This window comes from Asterias rubens, chromosome 6 (genome assembly GCF_902459465.1).
Source record: "Asterias rubens chromosome 6, eAstRub1.3, whole genome shotgun sequence".
Lineage (NCBI taxonomy): Eukaryota > Metazoa > Echinodermata > Asteroidea > Forcipulatida > Asteriidae > Asterias > Asterias rubens.
Genome location: NC_047067.1, coordinates 2,539,585 through 2,557,218, shown reverse-complemented (window position 1 = coordinate 2,557,218; position 17,634 = coordinate 2,539,585). Strand labels below are relative to the sequence as shown.

At 37.2% G+C, this 17,634-nt stretch overlaps 1 protein-coding gene across 1 annotated transcript; it reads left to right on the top strand.

Annotated features, from left to right (window-relative positions):
* The first annotated feature begins 1,487 nt into the window (after positions 1 to 1,487).
* LOC117291607 (phosphatidylinositol N-acetylglucosaminyltransferase subunit A-like) lies at positions 1,488 to 15,343 on the top strand. The gene is made up of 13 exons (XM_033773425.1): positions 1,488 to 1,598; positions 2,349 to 2,439; positions 3,385 to 3,450; positions 4,171 to 4,293; positions 4,970 to 5,145; positions 6,535 to 6,650; positions 8,388 to 8,495; positions 9,357 to 9,463; positions 10,888 to 10,970; positions 11,642 to 11,727; positions 13,180 to 13,307; positions 14,017 to 14,172; positions 14,716 to 15,343. Exons 1-13 carry the CDS (start codon positions 1,582 to 1,584, stop codon positions 14,875 to 14,877), a joined length of 1,419 nt encoding a protein of 472 aa, XP_033629316.1. The 5' UTR covers positions 1,488 to 1,581; the 3' UTR covers positions 14,878 to 15,343.
* The last annotated feature ends 2,291 nt before the right edge of the window (positions 15,344 to 17,634 follow it).

The window sequence follows — 17,634 nt, the reverse complement described above, 5'->3', positions numbered from 1 at the left end:
CAATTTTCTGAAAGACCCCACAAGGGCACTCCCGCATGTGTCCTACATAGATAGGGTACGGAGGGTGTAACAAAGTAGGTGAGAGTACATAACTCCATGTGTAGCTACAGCATGTTTCGATCATGATGATAGTGGCCCTTTAAAATCTTGGGTTTAAAGTTTTCAATTAAGGGCTGACCTCAGTGTAAATTAATTTTGTGTGTGCATATTTCATAGTGCAGTTTAGTATCTTGCCACTTAATTTTTTTTTTTTTTAACACTAGTGAGAATAAAATGATTGAATAATGAGTAACTGAAAACTATTTTATGTCTATTCGTCATCTTTGTTGGGAGCAAATGGAAAGTGTGGCATTTATTGAAGATGCTATGTCAGATTTTTGGCCGATTTGACCCAAAAATTTTGATTTAAAATTCAATAGGTATTTTGAAGGGGGTCCAGAAAGTTACAAGCTTTCATTTGAGCCATTGCTCAAAAAATTCCGTCAATTAATAGCAGTGAAATAAAGCCCTCAAAATTAGTTTTTGTCCGGATCCCGACAATTAATATATCACGTGACCAATTCTTATGTGTTTTATAAGAAACGTTTTAAATTTTTGTCATGGTTCCTGACCATTTAAAGTAAAAGTTAATTTTTTTTCGTAAGAGCGGGTGATACTCTTTGAAATACCATTCACTCAAAAAAAAAATGGTTTTTAATGTTTGGGGCCAAAAATCTGACAGCATCTTTAACACTCATGCTTTTTGTTTCTTTAATATATAAACAATATTAAGGGTGTAATTTCGTTTGCACATTTTTTGTGCATATTTATCAATTAAAAAATGCATAATTAAATAATAAACAGTTTTGTTAGTGTCTCCTTGTTATATTTGTTGGGGAAAAGAAAAATGGAGTTGGGCTGGGGTTATAAAACAAACATGTTAAAATTGACATACGTTTTTTTTTTTTTTTTTTTACATTTTAAAATCTTAAAAATTGTAGACAATCAATAGTTGCTTAGAAATTATTTATTGTTTTTGCCCCAAAGCAAGGCTAAAAGCTATTATTGGTAAACGGCTAAGCCCCGAAGTCGCTTCAAAACGAAATGTATTAATGTGAGAATATTATCCAGGGGAGCGGAGAGTAGGATAAATATTTCTCTAAAACAATTTATAGTAAGATGAATGGAAATATCCACCAACAAGGAGTTCCAAATCCAAAGAGACGGGCAAATCTTTCGTGGAATAAAGCTGTGTGAATGGCTCTTTGATATTTTCTTTTGATTCGGGACAACTTCATTTTTGATCGGGAACTGGTTGCGAAATCCACTGCACTGAAGTTGAGTAGTTTCATTCATGTTATTGAAAAAAACTATGATTGGCGGTGATTTCCGTCACCGTGATCAAAAATTAATTAACTTTTATAGTCCAAAAACTCCGCCCATACAGTTACAACCGCAAACAGCGCCACCGCGCGTCCATCAAAAACTTTGTTTATAAAATGGCGGCGCCCAGGAAGTGGCATATGATTCCTGTAAAATTAGTTTCCCAAAGTGGGTTTTGTATTGAGCAAAACAAAGTGTTGGAGCTGAAACTAGTGCATCATGAAACATCGAATCTGGTAACCACAATTGTAATTGTATTTCCATTTATTTACTTTCAGTTATCTAATTATCTAATTCTATCCCTACAAGTTCGTTTGCCGCCTTTATTTTTAATACAAAAATTACAATACAAGGCCCTTCCAATCCAAGCGGTCAAAACACTTCCGCTTTTGTTAGCTTGCGTTATCATCATGATGATTGCATCCTCTATGATTGCATTGTAATATGTTTTTTTTTAGGTTGTGCACTACTGTGTTTTTCTTTTAAGTCATGCGGAACCTCAATAACATGTGCACTATGTTTTTTAGACAGATGGAGCATTTAATTAACTATTAACCTAAAAAATTGATCGCCGTCCTATGTTTTTTTTATCTTAAGAACGAGGAGGAAACTAAGGGCCTTTTGTTTTGAACTTTTGTCTTTCAAAGTGCCCAGACTAAATATTTGCTGACTTTGTTTGCAAGTTACAATTTAATTTTAAGAACTTTAATTTTTAAGAAGTCTAACGCTAACCAATGAAGGGAATTACATTTAACATGTAAGACAATATTTAAAAAATTGTGCCGAGATGAATTCAGTTAAAAATACATGATTATTTCATCTTTTGTGGGATGAAAAGTATAAAATGAAATAAAAGGATGCGTCTTCAATAAAAGAAAAAAAGTAAGTGTGGATTTGATCAACTTGCCTTAAATTTAGTAAAAATTGCAACAAGTCTGTTTTATTGATGGCAATTATCAATAAAACATTGTTCTTTTTCTTTTCAGTATGGTGTCTGATTTCTTCTTTCCAAACACTGGCGGAGTTGAGAGTCACATTTTCCAGTTATCACAATGTCTCATTCAACGAGGACATAAGGTTTGTTTCATTTGTCATGTTTCTGTATTCAACTCTAAATTGTCCACATTTCTTCATGTGAGAAGAATTCAACTACATGTAGGTACTCTTGCACTTCTTTCTCTCATTTTGGCTGTCCAACGAGCTGTATGGGCTTATATTATTAACCCTGTATAGTCGGGAATGTACGGGGACCCCCCGTGCACCCCCCCCCCCCCCCCCAGAACTGAACCACATCAATGTTTTCGGGTGACTTTTATGTGTGTGTGAATGTCGGTCACTTTGTACCCATATCACTTCATACCCAAGTCACTTTGTACCCAAGTCACTTCGTACCCAAGTCACTTTGACCCAAGTCACTTTGTACCCAAGTCACTTCGTACCCAAGTCACTTTGACCCAAGTCACTTCGTACCCAAGTCACTTCGTACCCAAGTCACTTCGTACCCAAGTCACTTCGTACCCAAGTGACTTCGTACCCAAGTCACTTCGTACCCAAGTCACTTCGTACCCAAGTCACTTCGTACCCAAGTCACTTCGTACCCAAGTCACTTCGTACCCAAGCCATTTCGTACCCAAGTCACTTCGTACCCAAGCCACTTCGTACACCCAACCCAAGTGTGTGGGTACATGTAGGTACACACATTTGAACCGGAAAGCTTAAAAATAACAAAAATAGGGTCCCTGGTTGGGTGAAGGTCCCCAGTTTGGAACCAAACCAATTGGAGCTGTTGCCAAAAAGTTTAAGAACAAACAAAAGAGCTCCAAAAGGATATTTTTTTGTGCAGTTGTTTAACACACTTGTAATGTATGCATGATGATGTTTTTGTTTTAAAAATACAACGTCAGACCATAAAGCATGTGTTCGCATATATACCATAGGTCCTTTTGGTTGGTAAGAAGTTTGCATTAGCTTGTTTTAATTTTTCCAAGTTTAATTTCTTCCTTTCGGTTCAATTATCTGCAGGTGATAGTTATCACACATTCTTATGGAGATCGTAAAGGAGTCTATTATATGACCAACAATCTTAAGGTGAGTGAAATTTGAAGCTTAACTAGTGAATTTATCTTGTGCTCAGGAGAACGGCGTAAGGCTTCGTCTTTCAGAAACACAAACTGCTTTTTGTCCCTGACAAAATATCATCAGCAACTAAATTGCTCCTAACCCCCAAAATCTTGCATTACTTTTACATTTTTGCGGCTAGAAATATCACAATGACATATTTTCTCATTCCAATGCAGAATTTAAAATTTCCATGAAAAATTGTCTTTCCCCCTCAAAGATAAAATTCCAGGCCTGAAAGTCGTCAAGTTGATTGTTTAAAGGCAGTGGACACTATTGGTAATTACTCAAAATAATTATCGTCATAAAACCTCATTTGGTATTGAGTAATGGGGAAAGGTTGATGGTATAAAACATTGTGAGAAACGGCTCCCTCTGAAGTGACGTAGTTTTCGAGAAAGAAGTAATTTTCCACGAATTTGATTTTGAGACCTCAAGTTTAGAATTTGAGGTCTCGAAATCAAGCATCTGAAAGCACACAACTGCGTGTGACAAGGGTGTTTTTTCCTTTCATTATTATCTCGCAACTTTGATGACCGATTGAGCTCAAATTTTCACAGGTTTGTTACTTTATGCGTATGTTGAGATACACCAACTGTGAAGGCTAGTCTTTGACAATTACCAATAGTGTCCACTGTCTTTAAAAAACAATTGAAGTAAAATATATTTTAAAAATGTTTTGCAATGCAGGTGTACTACCTACCATTCATCGTCTTCTACAACCAGTGTGTGTTTCCAACAGTGTTTGCCACGTTGCCGATAATACGAACCATCCTCATCAAAGAAGGCATCACAATCATCCATGGGCATTCAGTAAGTAGTCTAGGATTGGAAACTTTGCACAGTGGAGTGTACTCACAGTGCTCAAATTTTGGGGAAAAATCTAGAAGATTCCAGGATTTGTACATTGTAGCTCAGAATCTTTACTGGACTGGGATTTTATTCACAAGTCCTGACTCAAAATGTAAGGAGACAAGAATAAAAATTGAGGACACGATTTTATCATCTTAACTGTTCCATTTGAACAAAACACCTCAGGCTTGTGTTCCAGTGTATAATTCAACTCAAAGCTCCAGGGTGCTGCTTAAGCTGGATGAAGAATAAAGGCCGAGTCACTCCAGCGATAACGAAAACGATAACAATCACGACACAAAGAGAACGCATTCTATTGGTTGAATTGCTCCACGCAGAATACGCGCACGTTCATTCAACCAATCGAGGGCGTGCATTGTAAACGTTCTCGTTTTCGTTATTGAGGCCAGTTTGTCCGGGCCTTACCTGGTGGTTGGGCTGGACAGAGACAGTTGCTTTGTCACTTGATTTGGTCTAAGCTTTTGCCTGCAAGTTGATCTGGAGGTCCAGCTCACAGGTTTAAGCCCCAATCTAGTCAACTTTTCTTCATTCAACCTAATATTATGTTAAAGTAAGATAAACATTAAGTATATATGCTTGAACCATTCTAATATTTGATTTTAAACTTTATCTACAGGCCTTTTCCACATTGGCTCATGAGACGTTGATTCACGGCCGTGCCATGGATCTCAAGACGGTCTTCACAGATCATTCTCTCTTCGGGTTTGCTGATATTAGCTCCATACTGACCAACAAACTCCTGAGCTTCACACTGGCGGACATCAATCATGTTATATGTGTGTCGCACACCAGGTAGATTACAGCTTTCTTAATCTTCACAACAATGCTCCAGAATACCTCATCAACCTCATCCACCCATACACCTCAGCACACACCGGACTGCGTTCTAATGAGCTCATGATGCTTCATCAGCCCAGAACTTCCCTCTTTGGGACAACAGGTCCTTTTCTGTAGCATCAGCCCGTGTGAGGAAACTACTCCCACTGACTGTCAAATCATCTCCATCCATCACAACATTCAGGACAAACTTAAAACCTCACCTGTTCAAACAAGCATACTCACACAATCCTCAGTCCTAATTTGTTTTTCCTCTCCTCAAGCGCCATGAGCGCCTTCTTTAGGTGGATATCGGTGCTCTATTAAGTGTTCTTGATTTATTATTATTATTAATTTAGAATTTCTTGCGGTTTATTATTTGATATCTGAAATGAAGTAACGGCCTAAGCCATGACTTGGATATCTATAAATCCTTAATTTAATCCAACCTGAAGATAATCTGGTGAAGAGCTGCCCAGTATCCAACCAAATACTCAACTCTTTGATAACTCAACATCAACATTTTTGGCGGAGTTTAGATTGGTATGCCTTGCTTTGAGTCTGTACAGTTCAAGCAACTTAATGAATTGGCATTTAGCACTCTGTCCAGCAGAGTGTGAGTTGAGTCTTGGTCTGGACACCTAAGCAAGACATTGCTTTCGTTCTTCCGGTTGGGAAGTAAAGCGTTAGGTCACTGCGCACTGTGTGATGTATGTTAAAGAACCCAGTTACACTTTTCGCTATTAGAGAAGGGGTTCACCCCAGTGTTTCATTCTGGCAATGGCTGCTGAATGCTCCGAAGCACCTTGTAAACCTTTGTAAGGTGCTACATGAATTGATCTCCTTCAAACCTGTCTTAAAAAGTGTTTATCTTTGTTCAAGTGACTTAAGCACCTATTGGAGGATAAGCACATTATATAAGACTCCAATATTATATTATTATAATGAGTAGGGTAGATTGCCTTACATGTAGCTTCCGATCCAAACCGGACGTTCTTCAGAGGCATAAACAAGTACAAACAAATACATATCCATTTATAGAAAAAGAGAGGGGAAAGGGATTAAAGGGATCCAGAAAAGAGCAGAAAAATTATAGCTAAACGAAGTTCCTATTTCAGAAACAATTTGGTGGCTATGAACCAATAGGAGTAAAGTGCTGCGGACAAATTACTATTATATTAAATTCATCCTGTATTGCAAGAGTGCAAACTGAAATGAAATAGCTCAGCACCTGAACTACATTGTATTCCTTGAGTGGGAACCAGTTTGAGTCAATTAATCAGATTTAAATTACAGATGGAAGAGTTTTTTTATCCAATTGAAATTCCTGATTATTTATCCACACTTTCTTTTTCTCCGATAAAGCAAAGAGAACACTGTTCTGAGGGCGTGTCTTCAACCAGACATTGTGTCCGTCATACCAAACGCTGTGGACTCTACAGTCTTCAATCCTGACCTCACCAAAAGGAGGAAGGACAGAAGTAAGTTGGAGAAGCTCATCTTGATACTCTGCTACAGGGTTGTGTTCCTGAAAGATCCCCCTTTCTCTCTCTGCCCCCCTTCATCCTACCCTATAAGCCTTGTTGAGGTATGGCGGACATACAATGTTTTACGCGTGCGCCCCAAACGGGGGCAACTCATAGATATAGAATATAATACTTAGATCGGCAGCGCGTACATACGTGCCATAAGCCCCAGTAGTGTTGTATCATTGTGTCCGTCATATTATCTCAAAAAGGCTTATTCTCTTTATTCTGCTACCATTCTTGCCTAATACCATGCCTCGTATTGGAGCAGTGGTATGGGAGCACAGGTACTCCCCTGGTAGGTTTACTAAAAAATAAGAGAACATGTGGCCTTTTGTTCTCATACTTTAAAGACAGTGGACACTATTGGTAATTGTCAAAGACCAGTCTTCTCACTTTGTGTATCTCAACATATGCACAAAATAACCAACCTGTGAAAATTTGAGCTCAATTGCTCGTCGAAGTTGCGAGATAATAATGAAAGAAATAACACCCTTGTCACACGAAGTTGTGTGCATTTTTTTTAGATGGTTGATTTCGAGACCTTAAATTCTAAATCTGAGGTCTCGAAATCAAATTCGTGGAAAATTACTTCTTTCTCAAAAACAAATGGCACTTCAGAGGGAGCCGTTTCTCACAATGTTTTATACCACCAATCTCTCCCCATTACTCGCTACCAAGTAAGGTTCTATGCTAAAAATTATTTTGAGTAATTACCAATAGTGTCCACTGCCTTTAAGACACTATTTTCCTCTCGTTCCGAGGTACGCCCCATCCCCTAAAAACCCTGAAGGATTCCTGAGATTCCAAGAGCAGGAATAAAGACCCAATTGGGGGGGGGGGGGGTACCACCATGAAACATAATGCAAGTTGTCTTTCATAAGACCTAAAACAAAATTGTTGGATTGCCCTATCCCGATTTACCATAAAAGTAGGAAATCTTTCGCTCTTTTTTTTTACTTTTTTACTTTTTTTTACTTTTTGGTTTTCCCTTTTTATTTTACTTCAAGATTTTGATTTCATGAATAATTTATGCTTACAACATGATAGATGCAGTTGCCCTTTGTTTAAAATATGACCATTTGTTTAAAATATTTGTTTTTGGCCGACTACCTAATACGGTCGACAATAAATATCCAGTGCAACAGTCATGGTATTCAACAATCACAAAATGCGCAACGGAGATCGATTTCCCTCATCACGAGCTAGGAATAGCGCGAGCCTGTGTCACATATCAAACCACATGCCCATTAATCCGACGTCACGATTTCACAAGGAACCAGTCTACCAATCCATTGAACAACAGAGGGCACTGTTGCCAATAATGCCATATAGGTACCGCTCGTTTATTGAACAAAAACACTGGTGAAAAACACTGGTGAATGAAATGACTTGTGGAAATTGTTTTTGAAGGAGTTTGCCAAAATAAAGACGCAAAAAGAGCGCTTGAAGCGAGATGTATAAGATAAAATACCTTGCTTGTTTGACAACCAGATCTTTCATGAAATGTTAATGCAGTTTTGGGCATTCTTTGACATCTCAACAAAAACAAACGACCGACCGACCCAAGCAAAAAATCGGGTGAAAGGGGCAATCAAACCGTTTTCTTTGTTGGCCTAATCAAAAGCCATGGCTTGTTTTGAACTGATGAAAAATCAAGCCTTCTTCCATTTCGCCCCTTTATTATTTCAGTAACTGTTGTTGTGGTGAGCCGTCTTGTGTACAGGAAAGGAATGGACTTACTTGCGAGGGTTATACCAGCGGTGTGCCAGAAGCATCACAGTGTTGATTTTCTTATAGGTAAATATTAATATTGTAACGCATGGCTAAACAATCGGTATAGGCAAGGGCCGTTAAGATCTCCAAACTGTATTGAGGAAACTTTCCGCCTCCGGAAGTATGGATTATAAATAGACTGATACTGGTTTTTTTGCACCAGCAGGAAGATGCTGACATTTAGCCAAGAGATACACACGTTGCATTTTATTAAGCATGGTATAGTTGTGTTACGGTTATTGTCACATGAGGCAAATTACAGGCAACCAGTTCCAGGCCATCGAAGTCTTCATAATAATATAATAATATCGAAGACTTATAATAGCGCACGTACAGTGTGTATCTACCAAACAAGGAACTCAAGGCGCTGAGTATATATACAAACTTTCAGAAAGATAAATTGTTGCAGTGATGAATTCTGAGACCCAATTATGTAGCACCTTATAAGGGTTTACAAGGTGCTACGGCACATACAGCAGCCACAGCCAGGGACAAACCCCTTCTCTTTTCGATAAGTGCACTGAGTTCTTTTACATGCGTTACACAACACATGGGACCTATGGCTTTGCGTCCCATCTGAAGGACGAAGCAATGGTTAAGTGTCTTGCTTAAGGACACAAGTGTCGCGGCTGGGGATTCAAACACACTCTGCTGATCAGAATCACCAGAGTTTGAATTTCGGTGCTCTTAACCGCTCGGCCAACACACTTCCAAGAAGAAAAACCATTCACCTTTAAATGTTCACCTATTATTCTTGGGAGTTTTAATTTGATATCTGGACTCTTGACTACTCTAAAAAAAAAAGGGCAAATCATAAGACGGTGACTTTTGTGTTGTAAAAGAAATGTTCAATAATCCTTTGAAATATTTAATTTTGTTTTGCAGGTGGAGACGGTCCGAAGAGGATTGATATCGAGGAAGTGAGAGAGAATTACGAGCTTCAAGATAGAGTCAAGATGTTGGGAGCTCTACCTCATGAAGATGTCAAAGATGTAAGAATTTAAGACTCAACCATTTAAAGGAACATTACAGAATTGGTTTTTGCTAACAAAACAGTTGCTGGCAGTGTAAGCACTTTATGTAATCCACCATATACAATGATATACAGTCGACTCTCGTTGAACTCCCATGAACTGACAAACCTGTAGAAGTTTGAGATCGATCGAACATCGGGGTCACAAGAAAATAGTGAAAAACCGATTACACATTTTGTATGACATCAATTAATTTTTTGTTAATAAAACGCTCACTGAGCAATAAACTCCAGCAGGAAATTATTTCTCATCAAATATGACATTTCACATAAAAATATTTCAAGGAATGATTTCTTCTATCATTATTAGACGTGTAAGTTTTATGTAAAATGTGTGATCTTAGACAATTTATTTTATTATCGATTCTGTAATGTTCCTTTATGATAGTATACACATAATGAATGTTTATGAGTGCAATGGTGCGAATTATGTTCATGAGTTGAAAGATGGAATGTTCTATTCAACTCGGCTCCGCCTCGTTGAATAGAACATTCCAGCTTTCAATGTTCTATTCAACTCGGCTCCGCCTCGTTGAATAGAACATTCCAGCTTTCAACGAATGAACATATTCGCACCATTGCACTCATAAACATTCATTATTTCTTTTTCATCCAAGTAGATCTTTGTCATTTTGATTGAAAGATACAACTTTCACTCAACAAACAATTTCAACTGTAGAAGCCGAATGCTAGTAATTTTACTATGCCTTCTTGCAGTAACACCTGCTGCGTTACCAAAGACACGCGCACGCAGTGATGTTTTTACTCAGCTTTTTCGTTCCATCCGAAAAGTACCATTGCACGCTTGCAGCGTGCCAGCATGCAATGGTACTTTTCGGATGGAACGAAAGAGCACGGTGAGTGACTCAGCGTGCAATGGTACTTTTATTTGCTATCACGTGACGGACAATCATCCAATCAAATGGCAAGGATCTGCTTGGGTGTTATATAAAAATAGTTAATGGCCTTATATTTCGACCCTAGCAGAGTCTTTCTCGAAGGCTAAACGTTAAGAATGCTCTTTGAATGAACTAGGCTTAAAAGCTAAATTCATTTTGAAATATAAGTCAACAAAAATTCTAAAACTGAAATAACCTTTGTGTCTTTTCTCCATGGGTTCTTGGCAGCCCGCGGCTAGAGTTAACTTTTCAGAGATTAATTGGCTTCCCAACCAGAACAAAATAAGTCATTCCTACAAGAGTAATATGCCTGTGGTGTTTTTTCACAGGACTCGAGGAAAGTACTGAGTATGAAGTGTTTTACACATTTAAAGTGTGTGGGTAGAAACTAAATTATATTTTTTATCCCCGATGCAAATTGAACATCTATCAAAGAAACTTGTAGTTGTTGATTTATGAATAGTTTTATTTTGCTCATTGACAGGTTCTAAATCAAGGGGATATTTTCCTGAACACTTCTCTTACTGAGGCATTCTGTATAGCTATTGTGGAGGCAGCATGCTGTGGGTAGGTTCACAACAATTTTGAAAACTTACCAAATGTGTGTTAAGCACTATACTCTGTACTTTCCAAAATTCTGTGAAACTGAAAGAACTTGGGAAATGAAAATAATGTATACAGTGCCTAATATACATCGATGTAACGGTAAAAAACAAATTATTTTATTTATCCCTGTTGCTAAAGTTAGCATCTATTCAGATTTTAGCATAGAACAATAGTGTGAAGATAACTCTTGAATAATGTTCATTTACAAAAACTAGTCAGAGTGGCAGAAAATGTAAATCACTACGAGACAACGACAAGGTGTGTTTTTTGTAAGGTTTGGATTGTTTTTTGTATCTGTTTTTTTTTGGGGGGGGGGTGGGTTGGGCAGTTGGTTGGAGGGATGAGGCCATATGGAAAGACAGGAGTTTTATTTCATAGTGCTAATTAAGCAGAAATAATGCTTGATTTATTTCTTTGCTAAGTAAAAATTCCTGGGGAACCAGTCACGAACAATGTGCTTGATATAGTTTGGCTGGTAACCTTCATAACATCTGTTTTGCTGCTTAGTAAAATTGGTTGCTTTAAGATGCTCAATGAAATGGGATCCAGCGTAGTTGTCATCAAAGTTTCAGTGACATTATGATCAAAGGACTGTGTTTTTTCAAATCATTGACGGTGATTCCATTTTTCAGTTTGCAGGTTGTTAGTACAAGAGTTGGTGGCGTTCCTGAAGTTCTTCCTGATGATCTCATCATTCTAGCTGAGCCAAGTGTCAAGTGTAAGTATCATTTGAATCTTAATATTTTCAATTCACAGACTCCTCCGGGATCGCATGGGTTCTACCTGCATCTGTCTTGATGAATTAATGTTTTTTTTATGGCCCACCGGCGAAGCCAAATTGCTTTTTTTTCTCGGTTGCTTAAGGAAACCAAGGACTAAACATAAAAGGGAAAACATGCGAGAATTCTTAAGACCGGGGTGCTCCTCCAGGAAATTTGTGTATAAAGTCTACGGGAAACTTCTCAGTGTAGGGACAAAGGAAAAAACAAAAGAATGCTCCACAAGGATGGATTTCTGAGAACATGAGGGGCTTATAGTGATTGCCTTGTCCTTCAGTGTGCGTGTGGGTGGACATACACACAGCTGTGGGGACTGTTTCACAATGGAACAAGTTGAACTTGGTGCCCACAGGGGAATCCTGTCAGGTCACGTTACATCGTTATGCAAATCTATTAACTTTCTTCTATGGAACTTGGCGAGAATTCACAGGTTTCTGGACCGTGACGCTCGTTCAAATGCAATGCGGGCTCTTGTACTTTCAAAGCTGCACTATGCTAATGCACTCCTTTCGGGATCTAAGAACAAAGATGTTGCTCGTCTGCAGCGCCTACAAAATCGGGCAGCCCGCATTGTATTCCAGGTTCCACGTCGTCATTCCACATCTCATCTGTTAAACACTGGCTGCCAATTGACAAAAGAATCAAGTTCAAAACACTACTCAACATCTACAAAGCTCTGAATGATCTGTCGCCTGTCATCTTGAAAGACTGCATTGCCACCCATGTAGCATCTAGGGAAGGCCTGCGATCGAGCCAGGACGTTACTCGTCTTTCCATCCCTAAGAGTAGCAGGCGGATAGGCCATGGATCATTTAGTGTTTTCGGGCCAACTCTCTAGAACACATTACCACATACCATAAGGTCCTCTCAAACAGTTTCAGCTTTCAAACGCAACCTCAAAACTTATTTATTCTAGTGTGTTATATTTGCTATTGTTTGTGTGTAAAGCCCATTGATCATTTCTTTGGAATTGCACTATATAAGAGCTGGTTTTATTTATTTATTTATTTATTATTTAAAAAGAGAATACAGGAACAGGAGTGGCAAGTTCCCATCACTGTCAGGTTGCAAAAGAATAAGTGTATTGTGTGCATGCAATAATTTTCAGAGCAATCTCAGGAATGGCGTAAATTATCAACTCCAAACTTGTTGATTGGTCTTTGGATTCCCTAAAAGCCTATTGTTTTTGAACCCTTGGGTTTGGCCGGGTCATTATGGCTTAAAACAAAAGAAATATTTTCCAATCGATAACTCAAGGAGAATTAGATTAATCTCAACGGGCGTTTTTGTTTGTCAACACACCATTCTTATTTTTGTAATTAAACTTAAATTGCTTTTGTTGTATTTTAATACTTGAGATGATTTTTAATTTTGTTTCTTCATTAAAACAGCTCTAGTTACATCATTAGACGTCGCCATCAACAGACATAAGACGGGTAACCACGTTCCGGCCCAACAAGCTTATGAAACGATGAAGGGCATCTACACATGGCAGAATGTTGCTAAGAGAACGGAAAGGGTGAGACCCCAAAGTTTTAGGAGCCTTCACGGTCATATTCAGCTTTGTAAAAAATCATTTACCAAAGGTTCAGGGGAAATTTCAAGTCTCTTACCTCATGTTAAAATGCTGTGAAATGCCATTTTATTTGCGAGGGAAGTTTGAAACATGACATTATCATCAGCCTTCAGCTGTTAATTGCAGTACCTTTCGAACCACCACTTCTTTGAAAAGAGAGAGAGAAAATTTATAAAATTAATGTCCTTTTTACTGATTTGGCGACAAGATTATTTGATCATGAAAAAAAAGAAACAGCAGCTGTTTAACGACCATGGTAACATATCTGAGTCCTTAAATTGTACTTGTTCTGACTCCTACTTTAAGTAAAGTCAATTATGCCTCACCTGGCCGGTGTATTTATATCTGGTTTCCTTGGCAATGACAGTTGAGAATATTTCTATTCTATTCCCCCTCGACAGGATGTTAGTCCATCGCAAGTTACCTCCCTGCTGTCACCAGTACCCATTTGTACTCCAGGGTTGAGGGAAGCAACTATGATAAAGTGCCTTGCTCACTGATAAAAGTGTCGCGATCGACCAGGCCAGGATTTGAACCCAGATTCTGTAAATTACAAAACTTAAGTCCACTGCCCTAGATCGCTCTGCCACGACACCCCATGGTTTGATGAAATCAAGTCTTTATATCGTCTCATCTCTGTTTTTTTTTCTAGGTCTATGATCGGACGCTGACGATGCCAATCCTCTCCTTGGCCGAGAGACTTGAACGCTACAATAAGCTAGGATTCATCGCCGGGAAATTCTTCATGCTCGTTGCCGTCGTTGATTTCTTAATATACTGCTTCTTTGAATGGTGGGCACCGAGGAAGGTATGTCAGAAATGTTCCAGTCCTTTTTGTATTCAGTCTTAAAAACAAAATGTTAGTTTAAAGACACTTGACACTATTGGTAATTGTCAAACACCAGTCATCTCACTTGGTGTATCTCAAAATATGCACAAAACAACAAGCCTGTGAAAATTTGAACTCAATTGGTCGTCGAAGTTGCGAGATAATAAAGGAAGAAAAAACACCCTTGTCACACAAAGTTGTGTTCTTTCAGATGATTGATTTCAAGACCTCAAAATCTAATTCTGAGGTCTCGAAATCCACTTCGTGGACAATTACTTTTTTCTCCAAAACTACGTTACTTCAGAGGGAGCCGTTTCTCACAATGTTTTATACTATCAACAGCTCTCCATTACTCGTTACCAAGTAAGGTTTTGTGCTAATAATTATTTTGAGTAGTTACCAATACTGTCCATGACCCTACCAGTAAAGAAATAAACAACTTTTAACACTTTTATCAAATTTTCACTTAAAAAAAAATAAATAATCACTTTCTTATTGTTCCGTTTGTTTTATATCTCTCAGAATATCAACATAGTACCTGATTTTCCTCAATCACTTCCAACAGAGGTTGACAAAACTATCCTGCGCAAACCTAAAGAACCACCTGGTCTAAAGATAACAGCAGAGGGCAGTATTTATAAAAACCGGCTAAGACCACGAGTTGGAGTAAAGGGCGACAGGTAGTACAAGGTCTAGCATCAATGTTTGTAAAACAAAGGACGGCACGCAATAATTGTTTCTTTCAGTTTTTTTTTTTATAAATGAGAAAAATGGGTGCTGGAAAAAGAGGCTTCTCCAGAGGCATTAAAGAATGGCTTCCCTTTTTCCAGTGAAGCAATACATGTGTATGCTTTGTAAATATAGTTTATATTCCAATTCAAAGTGCTAGCTATAAATTAATTTTTAAATGATTAACAGTGATGAGGACAATACTTCAGGAGTTTAATTCCTAGGAATATTTTCAGTGCCTAAGTTTCTTGTTTAAACTTCTACGCAATAGTTGTTTCCTTGGTGTGTATATACGTGTACTATAGTACATGTCATATCTAACTACTGAAATCTTTTAAGGGTTGTGAATTTGTTGCCAGCTGAAATGTAATGTTTTTTAATTTGCATTTTATCCGTTTTATAACAGTGTTTTTTTTCCCCCAAAAAATTCAGCTTTGAGAGGTAAGTCCAGCATTTTCATCAAATTGGGGTTTCAAAACTGAAAAAAATCACAAGGGGTAAGGCCAGCATTTTCATCAAATTAAAGTCCAAAAACTGAAAAAATTCACAAGGGGTAAGTCCGGCATTTTTATCATATTTTGTTTAAAAATTTAAAAAAATCACTAGGGGTAAGTCCAGTATTTTCATCAATTAATTTGGGTCCAAAATTGAACAAATCACAAGGGCCAGCATTTTCATCAAATTTAGGTCTAAAATTGGAAAATAAACAAGGGGTAGGTCGAGCATTTTCTTCAAAGTTTGGTCCAAAACTGAAAAAATCACAAGGGGCAAGTCCAGCATTTTCATCAAATTTTGGTCCAAAACTAAATAAATCACAAGGGGTAAGTCCAGCATTTTCATCAAATTTTGGTCCAAAACTAAATAAATCACAAGGGGTAAGTCCAGCATTTTCATCAAATTTTGGTCCAAAACTAAATAAATCACAAGGGGTAAGTCCAGCATTTTTATCAAATTGAGGTCAAAAAATGAAAAAATCACAAGGGGCAAGTCCAGCATTTTAATCAAATTTTGTTTAAAAATTGAAAAAAATCACAAGGGGTTAGTCCAGCATTTTCATCAAATTTTGGTCCAAAACTGAAAAAATCACAAGGGGTAAGTCCAGCATTTTAATCAAATTTTGTTTAAAAATTGAAAAAAATCACAAGGGGTTAGTCCAGCATTTTCATCAAATTTTGGTCCAAAACTAAATAAATCACAAGGGGTAAGTCCAGCATTTTTATCAAATGAGGTCAAAAAATGAAAAAATCACAAGGGGCAAGTCCAGCATTTTAATCAAATTTTGTTTAAAAATTGAAAAAAATCACAAGGGGTTAGTCCAGCATTTTCATCAAATTTTGGTCCAAAACTAAATAAATCACAAGGGGTAAGTGCAGCATTTTTATCAAATTGAGGTCAAAAAATGAAAAAATCACAAGGGGCAAGTCCAGCATTTTAATCAAATTTTGTTTAAAAATTGAAAAAAATCACAAGGGGTTAGTCCAGCATTTTCATCAAATTTTGGTCCAAAACTGAAAAAATCACAAGGGGTAAGTCCAGCTTTTAATCAAATTTTGTTTAAAAATTGAAAAAAATCACAAGGGGTTAGTCCAGCATTTTCATCAAATTTTGGTCCAAAACTAAATAAATCACAAGGGGTAAGTCCAGCATTTTTATCAAATTGAGGTCAAAAAATGAAAAAATCACAAGGGGCAAGTCCAGCATTTTAATCAAATTTTGTTTAAAATTGAAAAAAATCACAAGGGGTTAGTCCAGCATTTTCATCAAATTTTGGTCCAAAACTAAATAATCACAAGGGGTAAGTGCAGCATTTTTATCAAATTGAGGTCAAAAATGAAAAAATCACAAGGGGCAAGTCCAGCATTTTAATCAAATTTTGTTTAAAAATTGAAAAAAATCACAAGGGGTTAGTCCAGCATTTTCATCAAATTTTGGTCCAAAACTGAAAAAATCACAAGGGGTAAGTCCAGCATTTTAATCAAATTTTGTTTAAAAATTGAAAAAAATCACAAGGGGTTAGTCCAGCATTTTCATCAAATTTTGGTCCAAAACTAAATAAATCACAAGGGGTAAGTCCATCATTTTTATCAATTGAGGTCAAAAAATGAAAAAATCACAAGGGGCAAGTCCAGCATTTTAATCAAATTTGTTTAAAAATTGAAAAAAATCACAAGGGGTTAGTCCAGCATTTTCATCAAATTTTGGTCCAAAACTAAATAAATCACAAGGGGTAAGTCCAGCATTTTTATCAAATTGAGGTCAAAAAATGAAAAAATCACAAGGGGCAAGTCCAGCATTTTAATCAAATTTTGTTTAAAAATTGAAAAAAATCACAAGGGGTTAGTCCAGCATTTTCATCAAATTTTGGTCCAAAACTGAAAAAATCACAAGGGGTAAGTCCAGCATTTTAATCAAATTTTGTTTAAAAATTGAAAAAAATCACAAGGGGTTAGTCCAGCATTTTCATCAAATTTTGGTCCAAAACTAAATAAATCACAAGGGGTAAGTCCAGCATTTTTATCAAATTGAGGTCAAAAAATGAAAAAATCACAAGGGGCAAGTCCAGCATTTTAATCAAATTTTGTTTAAAAATTGAAAAAAATCACAAGGGGTTAGTCCAGCATTTTCATCAAATTTTGGTCCAAAACTAAAAAAATCACAAGGGGTAAGTGCAGTATTTTCATCAAAGTTGGGTCAAAAATTGAAAAAAATCAC